The 18371-nt window shown below is 38.1% G+C and overlaps 1 protein-coding gene across 19 annotated transcripts in view; it reads left to right on the plus strand.

Annotated features, from left to right (window-relative positions):
* Nucleotides 1–18371, plus strand: part of ERC2 (ELKS/RAB6-interacting/CAST family member 2) — an 823531-nt gene that overhangs the window by 640053 nt on the left and 165107 nt on the right. Inside the window, exon 22 of one of the 19 annotated variants that reach the window (XM_043551545.1) lies at nt 8269–8334. The exons of the other annotated variants lie outside the window; for them this stretch is intronic. Within the exon in view, the coding sequence (XP_043407480.1) occupies nt 8269–8295 (27 nt within the window). The 3' untranslated portion in view covers nt 8296–8334. The remainder of the gene's footprint in view (nt 1–8268; nt 8335–18371) is intronic. 19 annotated transcript variants of the gene reach the window in all.

The following is an 18371-nucleotide window of genomic DNA, read 5'->3' on the forward strand; positions in this document are numbered from 1 at the left end:
TTTAAGATTTCCTGAGTTTAAAAGGTATAATTTAAAGACCTTTTATTACAAAGCAAGTAAACGTGCACATCAAAGGAAATAGAAATAGCTTTGAGGGAATTAATATATGTAAGTATCATTGTTTGCAATGTCTCAGGACTTGTAGTTACATGTTTAATGAACCATCACTAGCCACACACAATAAGGAGATATGATTGTAAATCAGTCTTTAGAAAGCTAGTTCAAGAGATGAGCAGGTTATCACCACATTTACTTACCCCACATTAAGACGTTAATTTTTAGCATGCATGCAACATGAAAGGGAGCTGTGATGAGCCTTGTCAGGTAGGGTCCTCTCTTGTAGTAAGAAAGGCAGAATGGCTTAACTCATTTAGGTTCTTCTGTTATCTGTGTTGTGAAAGCTTTTATCTAAAAAGAGATTTTATCTCAGCTAATATTTTAGAATTATTTTATTTTAGATAAAGAATGTTGTAAAAATACTAAAATGTTGTTAATGAAAAAATACCTTGTTTGCAGTATTATAGCTTCATGAAGGGATTTCTTGGCTCACTTTTGAATCAGACGCATAAGGCCTGATTCACTCTTGCTCTGTGCTTTTTTGTAGCTGTTTATACCAATGAACTACAGAGTGCAGAATGCTACCATATCAGAATGAGAGTCTTTTACATTCAATTTGCACTCACTTGTGTACAGGAGTACCGAATGTGCATAGCAACAGTCATTTGGGCTTATAATTTTCAGTCACCTGATGTGTTACAAAATTCACATACATATTATTTTAGCCATGACTAACATGGTACCCCTTTTCTAATGCCTTCTTTAGTAGAGTTCCATTCATCTAAGATTCAGCTGCCACAGTTTTACTGTTGATAGATAGACCTTAAAGATCTGGAAGCTGAGAAATATGGTTGTGAAATCAATTTTTAGATACACTTCAGTATTATAACAAATATATAATATTTGTTATAATGAGTACAAGCTCATCAAGCATAACAAGTTAAGGGCCTAACCAGGCAACACGGGAGTCAGTTGAAGTTTTGCTATTAATTTCAGTAGGTACTAGATCAGAATCATTGGGCCATCATAACAGCATTAGACTGATCTCAATGGCCAGCAGTGTTGTGGTAAAGCCAAGTTAAAAGATTTATACATAGATTATCAAAATGTATGTGGCATGCAGTCGTTACCCATTTTTAGTAAATAACACTGCAAAAGTAAAGATATATGTTGGCTTTCAGATGCTTTTTTTGCATGTATATAATTGAAAACTTGCTTTTGATTTAAAGTTTTGGATGCCATTAATCTGTAATGCGAGCTGGTATCTTTTCAGCATTTTAAAATGTATAAACCAACTGAAATATCAAGGTTTGAAAAGCAGCTAATGTATACACATACATTAGTCAAAATTGCTTGATTATGGTTTATTGTTTGAAAGATCCATAGATTAATGACTCTCTATGGTACACATTGACATGAGAGACTAACACTTCTTCTGGTGCAAGTCTCTGATAGTAATGATTGCTGGGGCATTTTAAAATTTCAGTTTGCACCATAATGCATCAAGAATGTGTTGACTGGCAGTATACCTCAGTGTACTTCAAAGAATCATAGACTCATTTTTGCACTGACTTATCTGTCTTCATTGAGTTATCAAACTCTAGCTCATAGTAGAATATTTTGATTTCAAAATCAATGAACACTGTCATCCTGATTCTTCAGTATCTTGAACTTTGGATAATCATTTATATCTAAGCAAAGGAATTACAAGGTGAGTGTAAAGTGCTATGGTTCTGATTTGGTACCATTTTACACCGCTTTGCACAAGCATAAATGATTACAGAAGGTGTAAGATAGTACAGAAGCAGTCCTCACGTTTTTAACAGAAACCATTGTGACTAGGTATTACAGGGATATGAAAAATCACATCTTACATATAATTTATGTGGACAATGGTGAATAGGTCCTTTTAATATCCCTATCCTCTGTGTAATTGTGTTAAATTTACCAGGGCCAAGATTTACAATTATTTTAACAGTGAGATTGTCACTTTAGTGCAGGGGTGGTCAACCTATTGTATAGGCACTGAATCCAGGGCTGGAGCTACAGATGCCAACTTTCCAATGTTTTGGGGAGTGCTCACTGCTCAACTCCTGTCTCTGCTACAGAACCTGCCCCGACTCCACCCCTTCCTGCCCCCTCCCCGAGCCTGCTGTGTCCTCGCTCCTCCCTTCTCCCCCCCCATCCTCCTGCACACCGTGAAACAGCTGATCGGCAGGTGCAGGGAGGGAGGGGGAGGCGCTGATCTGTGGACGCGTGGGCGGGAGGTGCTGGGAGCAGGGGGGGAGGGGAGCTGATGCGGGGCTGCTGACATATTTCGGTGGCTCTTTGGCAATGTACATTGGTAAATTCTGGCTCCTTCTCGGGCTCAGGCTGGCCACCCCTGCTTTAGTGTAATCCTGGGAAACTGATAAAAAGAGTGCACAATAGCAAAGGCAAAAATTGTAGATCTTAAACCATCAGGATATTGGAGATAGATTAAGGTACCATAGGGAGGAGGCTCCACTGAGACAGATAATGGACAAAAAATTTCAGCTCTTGTCTGAACCACACACCAGCACCCAATGTTTTTAGGTCAGTCCATCACTATTATCCATAGAAGCCATAATTTAATATTATGAGTATTGACACAAAAGTTAATATAATGAATAAATTGAGATAATTTTTTTCAGAGATGTTGAGATTGGGGACATTGAGCCCCAATTATGGTGGGCATATGTCTTTGATCATAAAATACTGGTGGTCTTCTGTACATAATCTGGGTGTGGGGTAGGAAGCAGAGATGTAGTATGCAATTTATTTTCTAGAGAAGCTGTAAATTAAGTCACAATAATGTCATCGTAGATTTTTAGACAAGGTAAATTGAGACTTGCCTGATGATGTTTTTACTGTTAGAAAAATAAAAATCCAGCTAAAGTTTTTGACTCATTTGTGCATCATAATAGATTATAGTGTTAACTAAATTAACTTTCCCAAAATAAGATCTTGTTGCAGGTGTCTCACAACAAAATATGTGTAGGAAAAAGAAAAAGATGAAAGAGGAAGTTTATTAATATTGATAGATTCATAGTTTTGAAAGCCAGAAGAGGCCATTGTGATCAACTGGTCTGATCTCCAGTATAACACAGAGCAATGAACCTCACCCAGGTGCATCAAGCCCATAATTTGTGTTTCAGTTTAAGCCAATCTTTTAGAAAAATATTCAGTCCTGATCTAAAGACTGCAAATGATGGAGAATCCACCATATTCTTAGGTAAATTGTTCCGCTGTTTAATTGCCCTCACTCTTTAAAAAAAAAAAAAAGATGACTTATGTGTAGTGTGAATTTGTCTAGCTTCAGCTTTCAACCATTGGATCTTGTTATGCCTTTTTCTGTTAGATTAAAAAACACGATCAGACTCTACAAGAGGAAAAGATTTCTAATAGTTCTGAAGTCACTTCTTTACTAGTGGCAGCATGAGACCTTCGTCATATGTTCCCCAGATTGAAATGCCCCAAACAATTTGTATAAATTTACTCTTTATAAAAGGTTTCAGAGTAGCAGCCGTGTTAGTCTGTGTTTACAAAAAGAACAGGAGGACTAGTGGCACCTTAGAGACTAACCAATTTATATGAGCATAAGCTTTCGTGAGCTACAGCATCCGATGCAGTGAGCTGTAGTTCACGAAAGCTTATGCTCAAATAAATTGGTTAGTCTCTAAGGTGCCACAAGTACTCCTTTTCTCTTTATAAAAGATTATGAAAATCAGTTGTCAATCTGAGTTATGTGGCAACCATATTTTTTAAAATTAAAACTGAACAGGTAGACAAAGCTTGTGAAAAGAACCAAACTTTTCAAAAAGAGGGGAAGACACAAAGAGAATGGTGAATTCAATAGAAAAGTTGAATAGCATAATTTTGAAAACAATCAGAAAAGGCAAATGAATACAGTAACAATCCACCTGCAATAAACTTCTGTTTCAATCTAACTACATATGATTTTGTTAACATAAGACCACATACAAATGGCTCTGTATTGTAGTCAGTGGTAGTCATGTGAATATATCCAAGAGTAAAATTTGGCCCCTAGAAATCATTCTATAACCACACTAAAACTGCATTTTGCCAATCATATTATGCAGTGGAAAATCCACAGGTGGAATCTTGTGGAGTTTCTTAACCCTCAGGCATTTCTTACATAGGCCTGGTCTACACTTGCTGGGGAGGGGCGGCTCTCGATCTAAGTTACGCAACTTCAGCTACGTGAATAACATAGCTGAAGTTGACATACTTAGATCCACTTACCACAGCGTCTTCACTGTGGTAAATTGACTGCTGCTGCTCCCCCGTCAACTCTGCCTGCGCCTCTTGCTCCGTTGGAATACAGGAGTCGACGGGAGAGCACTCGGGGGGTCGATTTTTTGCGTCTAGACTAGATGCGATAAATCGACCCTCACTGGATCGATCACTGCCCGCCGATCCAGCGGGTAGTATAGACATACCCATAGTTCACAACCTGGACCTATTCTCCCAAAAAGTCACTGTTGACAGGAATATGCATAATGAGCAAGTATAATATACATGATAAGTTTTTACCATAGCTCGGTACAGTAGTTTTAGTTTTGCAACGCAAAAATTGTAATAGCACTGCGAAAGGAATTGTCATATAAAGAAATAGTTCAATATGGTGTCTCATAAAACCACAAACTCCATCATTGTCTGCCTGTTCTCTGCCCTGAGGCCCCACCTCCACTTGGCCTTTTCCCTTTGAGGCCCTGCCTGCTACTCACTCCTCTCTGCCCTCTCACCCCCGTGCGAGTGGCAGGCAAGGCCTTGCAGGGACAAGGCCAAGCGGAGTGGGAACTCGGGGTGGAGCATGGGTGGGGCCTTGGGGGAAAGAGGCTGAGTGGGGTGGGGCCTTGGGGGAGAGCAGGGGTCATGGCCATGGTCCAGTTGCCTGGGCCCCACAAAAGATTAATCCAGCCCTGCTGCAACCTCACTATCTCTCCTCTTGAATGTGGATTAAGGGGGGAGGGGAGCTATAAATGAGGGGGGTTGGCTCCCTGCCATATCAGTCATAGGAGTCCCGAAACTCCTCTTCTCCCATTTCCTCCTCTTTAAAGAATACCTCCTTTAGATCCTCTACCAGCCCACTTTATCTCATCACTATAGCCCTTCCCTACAGAGTACCTGCACTGGACATCTGCCATATATTTACATAATAAATTGCAACATCATAGCCTAACTTCCATTCCATGTTCACCCAATCTAAGATGAACCTGCTGTGGGGAAGGCAACCTCCCCCGCCCCACACTTTGCCTTGGCCAATCTGGAAGTGAGAGAAAAATTCGTCCCAGGCTCCCAAGAAAGGAGTGACTAGCACAATGCCCACAGCAAATTCTGACAAAACCCAAGCGTGGGAGGGTGGGTGCTGCTCTGCCTGGTTGAGGTAAAAAAGGGCTTTTCCTGCTTCAGGTTGAACCTGCAGGGATGGCTCAGCATCCCCACAGTGACCTGGTCTGCAGCTTCAGCAAAAAGTCACTTATTTCTCTAGCCCTTAAAGGAGCACACACGTTTTCCAACAAACCAGAAAATGACCCCCACAGCTTAACGTATGGTGAGATCTGTGCCAGGGCTAGCCCATTTGGGGACCCCGCAGGAATATTTTTCCACCTCCCCAAAATACTAGTAATTGATAGGGGGCACCCTGAGCTGCTCAGGGCCCTAAGCAATTGTTTAGTCTGCTTATGTCTAGCGCTGGCTCTGGGTGAGGTCATTCTCCAAATTTTGATATTTTGCTTTCTCTATTTCAAAAAGAGAGACACACATATAGGGAGGGCAGAATATGGGAGTTTAATTCCATGTTATGGAGGTAAGGAGTGAACATTTTCCATGTTTGTATCCCTTTTCTTTTCTTTATTGAAAATCCCAAATTTTGTTCTCAGGTACATGGGTATATTTGCCTTTGAAGTCCATCGGCATTCTCAGAACAGAATTTAGGCCATAATTCTTAATTTTGAGAGAGGTAATAGTTAAAGAAGAAATTAATATTTGCCTATTGAAAATTAACAATGGACTAGACCAGTGGTGGGCAACCTACAGCCTGTCAGGGTAATCCGCTGGCAGGCCGCGAGACAGTCTGTTTACATTTACCGTCCACAGGCACAGCCACCCACAGCTTCCAGTGGCCACGGTGTGCCATTCCTGCAAATGGGAACTGCGAAGAACAGCCGCCAGCATGTCCCTGCGGCCTGCACCACTTCCCGCAGCTCTCGCTGGCTGGGAACGGCGAACCGCAGCCACTGGGAGCTGTGGGCAGCCATGCTTGTGGATGGTCAACGTAAACAAACTGTCTTGCGGCCCACCAGTGGATTACCCTGATGGGCCATGTGCAGGCCGCATTGCCCATCACTGGACTAGACAGTAGAACAGCTGTATGTGGTTAAGGAAGGTTCTTCGTAAACATGGAGTTCCCTATGTTTGTTGATTTCTGTAGTTATTTTTTTTAAGTTACTAACAAAGATTAACATAACTTGTGTTTCCTAAGTGAATAAAATGGGATCAAACTACTCTATATGAGTGAAATCATGTAGTCTTTCCTCAGGCCTTAATCTAGCAAAACTCCTGATGACGTCTAAATTATTCAGTTAAAATGAATGGCCTGAGTAACTCCTACAGAATTCAGTGGGAGCTATTCATATCTTGTCACCTCGGAGCATCAAGCCAAATGGGAGTTCTGCAAGTTTTGGTCCTTCATTGAGAATAATAATATTCAGACATTACACTTTCTTTAGTGCCTATTATAGTTGTGCAAACCTTAAAACTAAGAAATATTCCAAGTTAACTTTAAAGGAATTTGTCCACTTTTCTTCTGTGTTAAATGATAGCTAAGTTTATATTTGACTGTCAGATTTCTTTACTTAATTCAGCAACATGGAAGACATCTTTCTTAACATCTGGTTTTTAATAACAGTTGACATCTGGGAGCTCTTTTTTTAATTCCTAGAATGGACTAGGAACAGTAGTGATACCGGCAGTGTATATTTTCATGCTAAAATTCCTGTCTGTTTCAATCATAATTAATTGCCACTCATTTCATTTATTTTTTAAATTGAATTAAGTACCAGCAATTTACATTACACCAGCTAGCTTTCAATGTTAGGAAACTGAAAAGTTCCATGTATTTTTTTTTAATTTCTAAAATATAAATGGGTGGATATAAAATATAAGATTTTATTTGTACATGGTATATGCTTGTCTGTCTACATAGGTATCTGAGTATCATGTGAAAAAAAGGCCAGGTAAAATTATATATTATTCCTTGTTTTATCTTCCTCCCAATATTCATACATATCTAACTCTTGCATTCAGGATGAAAGTCCACAGAGACAAGTGTAGCATGTGTACATATATATACATCTCTGAGTAGAGAGATTAAGGAACATACTAAAAACTGAAATCTGCAAATAAACATACTCAGGGGAGGAACATTTCATTCTTCTGGTGCACCTTTTTACCTCAAGCCTATAATAAATGGAAAGAACACCTTTTTTCGTTACAGCAGTATCCCAAATAATGTTTTTTTTAAAATACGAGTTTATGAAAATTCCATGAGCAACTGTCACTGAGACAAGCAAAAAAACCTACCATAATAACTGTAAAAGAGCAAAGAAACTGTCTTATAGTATTCTAGCAATATACTGTATTTAAGGCTTCGTTAAATAATATATTTGATTGATTATATGTTAGAAAAGTGTACTTCACTGAAAAGAGATTTTTGATACCTCAGCAGTTTTTATTGTATCCTTTAACCTTACAGAATGTGAAGCTGTTTGATTATAGTAATTACTTCTTTACTTACTTACGAGGTTTAAAGTGTTTCTGCAGTAAGCATGATTTCACATCGTCTGCAAACAATCAGCTTTTAAAAAAATATAATCTTTTAAAATTTAATTTTATAATCCACTTTTGGATTTAATTTTAACTGGGTGGGAAGAATGTTTTACTTCATTGTTCTTATTCTGGTTGCTACAGATGCAGATTCTCTGATATACAGAAAACTATTGTTCAGTTGTTTTTGCTGCTTAAAAGTGCAAAACTTTTTTCTTTGTAACTCATGCTTTTAATAGCCAAGATCACTGTGCCTTAACATGCACCAAGGTAACTAACCTTTTCTTCTTTCATTCCAATGCTAACATCTTCTCTGTGAATCTCCTAATATCTGGCACGCAGGATGATGAGGAGGGTATATGGGCATAGCCATTCCTATAAACGAAAGTTCCAGTTTTATTCTGAGGGGTGAGAAATGATCTTTTATATCTATTTCAAGTTGCAGTCTAATGTTTTAATTTTAAACTGTATTCATAGATGTGTGTCTTGAAATTTGTCTATGTAACAATGTCAAATTTTCTTATGTGCCACAGGGGATTAGAATGATGTGCAATTTTTTGGAACTATGATGCTTCGCCCAATATAAGTTCTTGGGTTTTTCAATTTGTAGCAGCTTAATTTTTTAAGAACCTATTTCATAATATATAGGTCCAAAGTGCTCTTTTCCAAGTAATTTGCATCCACTGTTGTGGATTTCCTGTGAATAATGGATTCCTGTCACTAGTAGATAAGAATGACATCCTCTAGCAGTAAACTTTAAACTGGAGTTAGCCTGCCATGTTACGTCAGCTAGGAAAGCCAATATAAGAACTCAGAATGAAAAGGAGTACTAGTGGCACCTTAGAGACTAACCAATTTATTTGAGCATAAGCTTTCGTGAGCTACAGCTCACTTCAGAATGTTTTTTTCAGATTAAAAATGAATGTCTGTTGTTTAAAATACTTGGCACAATTTAGATATTGCATCCATAGGAATCTGATATGTTCATGTGCATGAAAAAGTAATGCTAATAAATGAAAATTATATTTTTGTGAAAATTTAAATTGAGAAGTACATGCTTGGTAAGGAAAGCTGCAATCTTCTCATACAGCAATTCCGTTCTGACTCAAATATGACAGACGACATCCTAGGTTGTCTCCATGAAGTTTAAGAATAGAAAAATGTGGCTTATTATGCTAATTATTTTCAACTATGAGTATTATATTGTCATTACTTGTCAATTATATGTTCAATGCATAGCCACTTGTAGGTTCTTGCCTTGTAAGTTATATTTAACATATAGCTCAAAATAGGGCAGTGGCCCTATGATTATGACATTGGGCTTGATTCTTATTTAAACTAAGGGCACTTTACACCACTCTGGCCGTGTCAAGCGGCGTTAACGTACATGAAAATGAGGTGCCTGGGCTTAAGTGTGCAAAACTTTTATAACGTAAGTGGCGCTTTCCTCACTGGAACAGTTCTGTTAACTTCAGTGGGAGTGTTTATGGGTGCAAGGAGGACTCACATGAGTAACAATTTGCAGGATCAAGCCCTTGTTGAAGTTTCCTACATTACTTTTCTGATGATTCTGGTTTCTGTCATCAAAAAATGGAAAATTACATGAATTAATTGTAATTTTATAAATGGATGTATAAGATTTAGTGACTTGACTTGATGAGACTCACATCTCCAGAATAAACATTTTCCTCATGACAGTAATTTCTTGTTAATTGAAAGTATGTATTCATTGTACATAATGACTGTAAGGTGATATTGAGTTAGTGATATTCCTATTTAATGGTTTGTGTTTTTTTAAAAAAAGAAAGTGTTAAAACTCTACATCACATAGTGAAATTTAACACCCAATGGTAGCAAAATAAAAAGGTTATTCTGAACAGTGTGGTACCAGTCAGCATCTGAACAAAACCAAACTTGTTTATCAAAATACAATTAAAATCATTATTTTTTTCTGATTCAAGTTAAAATGTTATATCATGTGTTTATATAATGTATGTGTGTATAATGTATACACACACCCCCCCTGTATAGTAACAATGCAACAGCACCTAGCATACATATTCTAACTACTTCTGGTCCCAGTTTCCTCTCTCCTGCTAATAAGAGTTCTCTTTAAAAAAAACAAAAAAAACAAAAAAAAACACCAAAACTTTAGTTCTGTTTCACATGAAAATTTAGCAGAGGTCTGTGTTTTTGATGTTTTCATGTTGTGCTGTGAGTAATTAGCAAGTGCTGTTCAGCTAAAGTTGTATGTTATTTCAATAAGTTTCTTCTGTGATTTACAAGTAGCAGAGTTCTCAACTGTTTGTCAGATTCTTTTCTTCTGTCCTGGGCATGTAAAGCAGATTTTTGTTTACTTTTCAGGCACACGTGTAATTCCAGTTTTAACAAAGTTTTAGTCTTAGACTTTTTTGTTTGGTTGCCAGTGTAATTTATATCATATTGTTATATTCCAGAGCACTGATAAATATCATATTTGATCTTTCTTTCCAAGTCGGCATAGGCTGGGAGTGCTGCAAATGTAGCAAATCATACCCCTGGTGGGAGGCTGTCTCACATACAAAGTGATTTCAAAGTTAATCCCATTCAGGCCTCCTGATGCAGAAGAATAATGGTTTTAGTGTGGGACCTTCGGGATAGGTTATCATAAAGTGAAAACCTCATGATACAGACCACTTCCTAAGGGAAAAATAAGTAATTGGGTATTCATTTGATAATAGGCTTTTGAAAGTAAATGTGAGTAATAATAAGGCATCTTATGTTCATTTTGTAAGGATGTACGTGTTTTATTTTAATCCACAATCTGAGTTCAGACAAAATAAAAATAAACAAATATTATAATAATGCACTATGGCCATAGGAAAGAAGAAAGCTACGAGCTTGATTCACCCATATGATCACACATATGCAATTTGACCCCATTCTGCCTGCAGGGGTACTCACGTCAGGTAGTTTAGGAGGCATTGCCATCTTCTTCCTCCCTCAGGGATTAGAATGGGGGAAGACTGTTTTAAATTCTCACTGGTTCTTCATAGGAGCTCTACTAGCAGACGTTGCCCTAGATGGCTTAGCCTGGCCCCACCTTCTCCCTGATTAGATCCACTCACTTTGTAGGCTGTGCCAGCTAGATCCTGATATATTAGCAGAACAGAAGTTGACAGTGGCTTGACTGCAGGGGACATTTTGCCAAGTGGTCTGCAGCCTGTATTCTGTAAGGTAGAGGAATCAGGCCCATGATGGTCTAGTTTATGAGAAGTGGCTTCTCTTCAGTTTCTATTTAGATTTTATATTAATTGTGATATTGAAGTTGTGGATATTGGATGTTATACCTGGACAGTGGTACGTTTCTGAAAGAAATGATATGTTACAAGACTACTGACCAGTTTGAGTGTACCACTCAGGAAGCATAATATCTGTAAAGCCAGTCATTTGTATAAATTTATTTTGCACAAAAAGACATTGGCATTTAGCACGATTGTTGGACTGTATTGCAAGACTTTTAAGTAATATTCTTGTTAGAATTCATTTAAGATGTTATGGAGATAAACTGGAATGAATACTGTCTGAGATTTAGCCTTTGAGTTTTTGAATCACATTGGGCAAAAGCATTGGTCAATAAGAGCATGTCTTGGCTGGTGGTGTGATGGATAAGGCCTAAGGTTAAGTGAATTTAATAACTAAGAAGAGTAATAATCCAAGTAAAAATTAACACGGTGGAATGTCTTATTGATCTTAAAAATAGAAATAATAAAAATGTTTTACAATAGGTCTTCTTCGGCTATCCCTCGATGCGAGGACGATGTCTTGATGTCTGTCAAGTGGGGTTCATTGGTGGATTTTTAAGTGGCTTAGTGCTATAATGGGAATAGCATTCATGGCAATAATTAATATTTCTGTCCAGGCTTCTAAAATGATAAGGCATAGATTCTCTGTGGCAGCATTGTTCCACTTCCATATTCTCTACCGAGCTCTGTCTCAGTGTACTTGAGAGCAACCTGGGAGCTATCCTAACCGAGGCTAGCTAACAATGATTCCCAAGGGACTGAACATAACTGAGGCACACCTCACTCCAACCACCAGCTCTGGATAGTGGTAGTATAGAACTAAATGAGAAGATATGGGTGGTTTCAGCTGTATTTTCACTGCACTCTGGAGCAGAGTGGTCCAGTGAGTCTGGTCCATAACATCTCATTATATAGATAAAGTAGATCTAAAGATAAGAAAAATGAACTGGGATTAGCAGAAAATATTAGTTATCCCTTCACATTTAGTTAGATTCAGATTTCACCAATGGTAAGAGATTAAAGGAATGTACTTGTCTAACTGTAACAAAAATCTAATCTTCTTTAGAATTGCTGTGAAAAATTTTACCACAGTTTTAAAAACATTGCTTAGAAGTAGTTCCAGTGGTGATAAACCCCTCGGGATGACATGACTATGTCAGTGGTCAATGAAGCTGATGATAACTGAGAGTGAAGGGAAGTTTACACTGTACCCGGTATTAGAGTGAACAGATGGTTTCAGCCTCCAGAATTTAAGAGCTCCCAGGAGACTCATCAATACATGGGACAAGACATATCTTAAACAGACTCCCCCTTTCCAAAGCAAAGAGTATGATACATAGAAACCAGTTTTTTCAGTCAGCTGAAGTAATGTTAAACCTCAGATTCAGTGTAATTTAATTCAGTTTATGTTCCCTGTTGGACATTTTTTTAGCTTCAAACTTATATCAAAAGCTAATTGTGAACATAAGAGAGAAACAAGAGACAAGTAGGAATGAATGAGAGGGATATTAGTATGTCAGAGGAAAATTGAAGTTAGCATGCAACAGTTTAACTTGAAAACACTTGGACCACAAGTATGTAGATTTCTAGGGAAAATCCTTCACCTTAGTTCTGGTAGTTCATGAGGGTTTTTTTTTTTCACCATACTTCTTAGTTATACATTTCAAACTGTAAATTATGGGTGTAACAGCTCTATTCTACTACATATTTTTGTGCATGAGCAACATTTTAATAATGATTTTTTAGAGTCACATTAATTTTGATTTCAGAAATTTACATACAAAGTATATATTGCTATTGAAAACTCTTTTCTCAAGAGCCTAAAGACATAACAATGTAATTCTTATAGCTGTAATAGCAAATAAACAAACAGCCTTTCAGTTGAAAGGGATGATTTTTAAATGAGAGACATTGCTTTTCCTACTAAAATTAAAAGGTCTGCTTATGTGGCATAAGAGGAGCTACATGTACAGTGTATGCATGTTGGAGTCGGAATTAAATTTGAGTTTGTCACAAGAATGGCAATTTGCAGTGATGATTTAATCATTGAATTTTCATAATAATAAAGCCATGGGACCAAATTTGCACTAAATTATGTAAGTGTAAATCTGAGTGACTCCATCAGACTCAATGGATTTATTCCAGATTTACACCAGCAGAACTGTGGGCAGAATTTGTCTCATGCAATACAAGAACATTTTTATTTTCTAAAAGCACTAGAGTAGAATAAGTCTTTTAAAATTAGAAACATATGCAATTTTTTTAGGATCTGATTCATAAAAAAATACAGATGTGGACATTAATATGTTTTGGCAGAGATCCTGGGCCATATCCTCAGCTGGTATAAATCAGTGTAATTCCATTGACTCCAGCTGAACTATGCAGATTTACACTAGCTGAGGATCAGGTCCCCTTTACAGCAGGATCCATGCTCAAATCAAAATGAAAAATTATTATTATGTACCTGTATAATGGCAAGGTATCAGTAAGTCAATAGTTGTAAATGACAATCAAATGGGAACGGTAATGTGTTTAGTTCATGGATCAACAGCTTGAAAGGTCAATATTTTTAAAAGGGAACTCTCTCTGGCTTCCCCCAACTTTATTTAACTGGGAGAATGACCACCCTGCAGCTTTAAGTAGGGGGGGTTTTTGGCTGGTCTGGCCGAGTGAAGGGAACAGTGCTTTATGGTGGGCAGGCGGGGTGAAAACTGCTGCAAAAGGGGCAGAGCGGTCGCTGACTCATCCCCTGGGAATGCAGGATTTGAAAAGGAACAGCGTGGTGCTGGGAGCTTCCTTTTTACACAGACCAAGGCTGAGGCAGGGCCTACTCTCCCTCCCTTTTAGGTGGTAAAATACCGGGTTTGGTCAACATCTGCTGTAGGCATTACGCTAGCCAACCCTTTTTTAGGGGGGTTGTGAAAGGAATTTTTCCATTACCATGATATTGGCTTGGGTCCAGTTGGGGTTTTTTCACTTTCCTCACAGCGGGTTTCAGGAAGGGCTCTGTTCATGCATGGCATGACGGGCGGTAGGACGTATGTCGCAACTCATTATTTAAGTGTAGGGCGGATGTCCACTGCAGGTACTCCATAGGAAAGGTATACAGTGACCAGATAAATTTCTTGGAAAAGGACTTAAAAAGAGGTGTTCATTAAAGGAACGAAAGTGGGGGATGTTGGGGACTCCTATGATTGGTACAGCAGGGAGCCAACCCCCCATTCTTATAGCCCACCTTAACCTTCCTACGACGTGGGGATGGATGGTAAGGTCCCGGCAATGGGTTTGCTGGAGGGACCTTGATGGAAGAAGAGGAGGAGCTAGTAAAAGCCCCTGGGTAATTATGGAATAAACATGGGGGTTACCTGCACTGTACACTGTTATCTGCTGGGCAGTCCCAGACATCTAATAATAAAGTTGTGGCCTGATTAAACATATGTCAAATGTCTCCTGTCCTTTTGGCATAGCCAGACAATTGTGGCCATCAACCCCTCCATTCTTAGTTTATCTTAGTTTTCATAGAAGGGCTAATGTATATGCATAACTCCCATTGTAATCAATGGGAATTACTCATATTCCGCAGCTGGAGAATCAGGACCCCCAAATTTATTGCATCCTCATTTAAAGAATTTAACAAAATGTTGCTGCAAATCAAAAGCTGTAACAAAAGAGAGGCACTGAAGAGATCTGCTGCAGTATAATAGAGCTGGGCAAATAATGGATTTTTCTGTTGGCTCACCATGCTGAAAAATTGGGGGGGGGGGGAGGAATTCATTTTGGGTCAATCCAAAAAAAGTCTCTTCCCCCCCCCACCCCTGAATTTTAGTCAAACCAAAAAACTTTAAAAAAAAAATCAGGTTGAGCTAAGTATTTCCTTTGACCTGAAACTAAATGGTTTGTTTTTAATTTTAACCATTTTTAAAGGTTTGGGATTTTTAAAAATAAAATTAAAGGAAATTTAGAAGCAACAAGTAATTTTGATTACAAACCATCAAAATGCCTGATTTCAAAAATATCAAAATGCAATGTTTTTACCTTTCCAAAATTTGTGTCGGTTTTTTTTTCCAAACTGAACAATTCAGCAAAACTGACATGAATTCACAAGACATTTTGGTGTTTCCACATATTTTGCTGAAAAAGTTTCAGACAAAAATTTTTGCTCAACACTCATAATAGACTCATTTTAGCTGAAAAGTGAATCCGTCGCTTCCCTTCTCTCTGAATATAAACCCATATTTGTTATTTTTGCACATTTACCATTTGGGGCATTAAGTGTTAGAACTTCATGAACTGAAAATTGCAGTTCTTAGAGCAAGTCAATTCCACGCTTTTTGAATGTGGAGTTCCCATAAAGGGTATGTAAGCTGTACATGTAGAATCACAGAATCATAGACTATCAGGGTTGGAAGGACCAATCCCCAATTTTGCCCCAGATCCCTAAATGGCCCCGTCAAGGATTGAACTCACAACCCTGGGTTTAGCAGGCCAATGCTCAAACCACTGAACTATTTTAGTTGGACTCTTTATTCAAATCAAAGCTTAAAAAAATTAACAGCTCAGGGAAATAAACCACAAGAGAATATGTTTCAAAATTTCACTTCTTAAAGTTGTTCAAAATGTTTCCAATTTTAATTCTGCATCTTTTAAAGTATGGTCACAGTGCCAGCTGCTTTTAACTGAAGGTTGAAGCCAAGGCTGTATTCTTGTGAGCTGAGGCACTGGCGACATTTTCTTCTCATGGAATCATAGAATACCAGGTTTGGAAGGGACCTCAGGAGGTCATCTAATCCAACCCCCTGCTCAGAGCAGGACCAATCCCCAATTTTTGCCCTGGTCCCAGATGGTCCCCTCAAGGATTGAACTCACAACCCTAGGTTTAGCAGGCTCAAACCACTGAGCTATCCCTCCCGCCAATTGGAATCTTCCCCAATATGTAGCTCAGTGGAAACATTAGTTTCCTTTCAGCTCAAAGGACAAGTCTAAAATTGGGGACACACTTTGGGTTGAAAAGCCAAATAATTGTGTTTAAGAAATCCTTTTTTTAAGCTAGCAGATATCCAAAATTCATAAACGTCTGTTTTTATATAATTCTGTAATATAAAAGTGGTTTCAGTAAATTCTTTAAATGTTTTGTAGACAAAAACTGCTCCTGGATTTTTTTTTGTGGGCAAATTTAAAAACTGTATTGGTGAACACTCATTTTTGAGCAAGGTGTGAAAATAGGATGTTACATAAACAGATGGCAAGGCATCTCCTCCTACGACGGCAATGCCAGTTGATAGGCATTCACCACTTCAAAAAAATCTGAGAGAATTGCATTGTCAGAGTTGGGAAAGATAAGTGAGCTTCTGAATGGGCCAAATCCTGTGAAATTTCCCAAGTGGTAAGGCAGAAAACTGTGTGGTTCCCCTTGTAGACTTTCCTCCAGATTTTTCCATTCATGTCCATGGTTTGCTCTCCCTTGCAGATATTTTTCTGTCTGGCCTCTATCACTGTAATATTTGAGCTCCTCACAAAAATGAACTAACTTATCTTCACTACATCCCTATTTGGTAGGAAGTATTAATAGCTCTGATTTTACAAATTGGAAACTGAGGCACAGAGAGGTTAAGTGATTTACCCAGGAGCTCATGGATGCCTTTGTACCAAAGACAGGAATTGAACCCCCATCTTCAGAGTCCATGTTTAGTTCCTTAACCACAAGACCAATTTTTCCATAGACTGCCTTTCCTCCACATGAGCTCTGGTGGTTCATTTCCCTCTCCTGGAACTGTCAACAGACACAATTTGTTTTTTTACTTAGTACTTTTTTACTTCAAAGAATGAAATTGCAGCCTCCAGTGTTAAAAGTAATAACTTTCTGTTTTCACTGATCCATCTTAGTATATTGAATGAATAACCAAAGGATGTGGGATTTTCATAATCAGCTAACTCATTTGCAGTCAGACTTTTTCTGATGCTCATTGCCTTATAAAATATTTTCCGTTCATGTCTTTTGAACTCTTCTAGCTTTTCAAAATTCTTTGCTATTCTGTGCACAAAACAGTTTTTAAACAAAGTTGCAGATTATGCTGCTGTCTTTCTATTCACGGAATAGGGACTAGAATTGCAAACTTAAATGTTATATTTTTCTATTAGTACTATTTTATTTCCTTATTTTGATACAGAGGTAGCTGCAATAGCAGCGTTGGAATGCCTCTGGGAATGTCTTGAGTCAGAATGTGGTGGAATTAACTGCTGCTTTTCTTCTTTCATTCACCTTCAACTCTGACGTAATTGCATGTTGAGAAAAACTTCAGTATAAATCCCTGCTATGTAAAACCTTTGTGATTAAAAAAGGGTGTTTCCCACTTGCCATATATTGTTTGCTTTTGGCACAAATCTTCAGTAAGTGATGCTCTGAAGAATCTCTGAAGATCTAGTTCAGAGTTCACTTATTGTTCAGTTTTTTGTTGCAGAAAGTATGGTGAGATGTAGAGGTGGATGAAATACTAATGTTGTGAATAATTTCATGCAATTGGCCAATAATGGGCCTGATTTTGTGGGGTGCTGAACACCTCTTTTGGGTACCTCCTCAGTACCTTGCATAACTAAGCAGAATGTTAGCATGAATGGTTATGAATTTAAGCCAAACTAGTAGTTGTGTGTGGCAGTGATTTAGGAGCAGTTTTTTTAAGAGATGGATTGAGGAGTCAGTATTTGAATCTAGATATATCTATCTATGGGCTTTATGTAGCAGCTATCATTCTGGTATTCAAGGACTGAATTGACATTAGGTTTAGACTATGGCTTTTGTTTGAAATTGCTTGCGAGTTAGGTTTTCTGAGATTGTTCTGAGATTTTGGCTACATCTAACTGGGCAAATAGGCCCATTCTATTTGTGGATCTAACTGCAATCAGAACTGTAGGAATAGGTCCTGATCTGAGAGTTTAAATTCAAAAGTCCCTGAAATTTGAAAGAGTTTGTGTTCTAGATTCCAGTTTTGCCTTATGTTCATTATTTACCTTCTTTAGATCAGATTGTACCAGCCTTACTCGTGTTGATTTGTACCTTACCACACAAGTAGTCTCATTAAAATCAACAGGCCTGCTTCCTTTGTAAGGTACTTCTCTGCATGAGTAAAAGTGGTAGAATATAGTCCTCTAATGTAATTTTTAACT

The sequence above is a fragment of the Chelonia mydas genome, chromosome 7 (genome assembly GCF_015237465.2).
Source record: "Chelonia mydas isolate rCheMyd1 chromosome 7, rCheMyd1.pri.v2, whole genome shotgun sequence".
Lineage (NCBI taxonomy): Eukaryota > Metazoa > Chordata > Testudines > Cheloniidae > Chelonia > Chelonia mydas.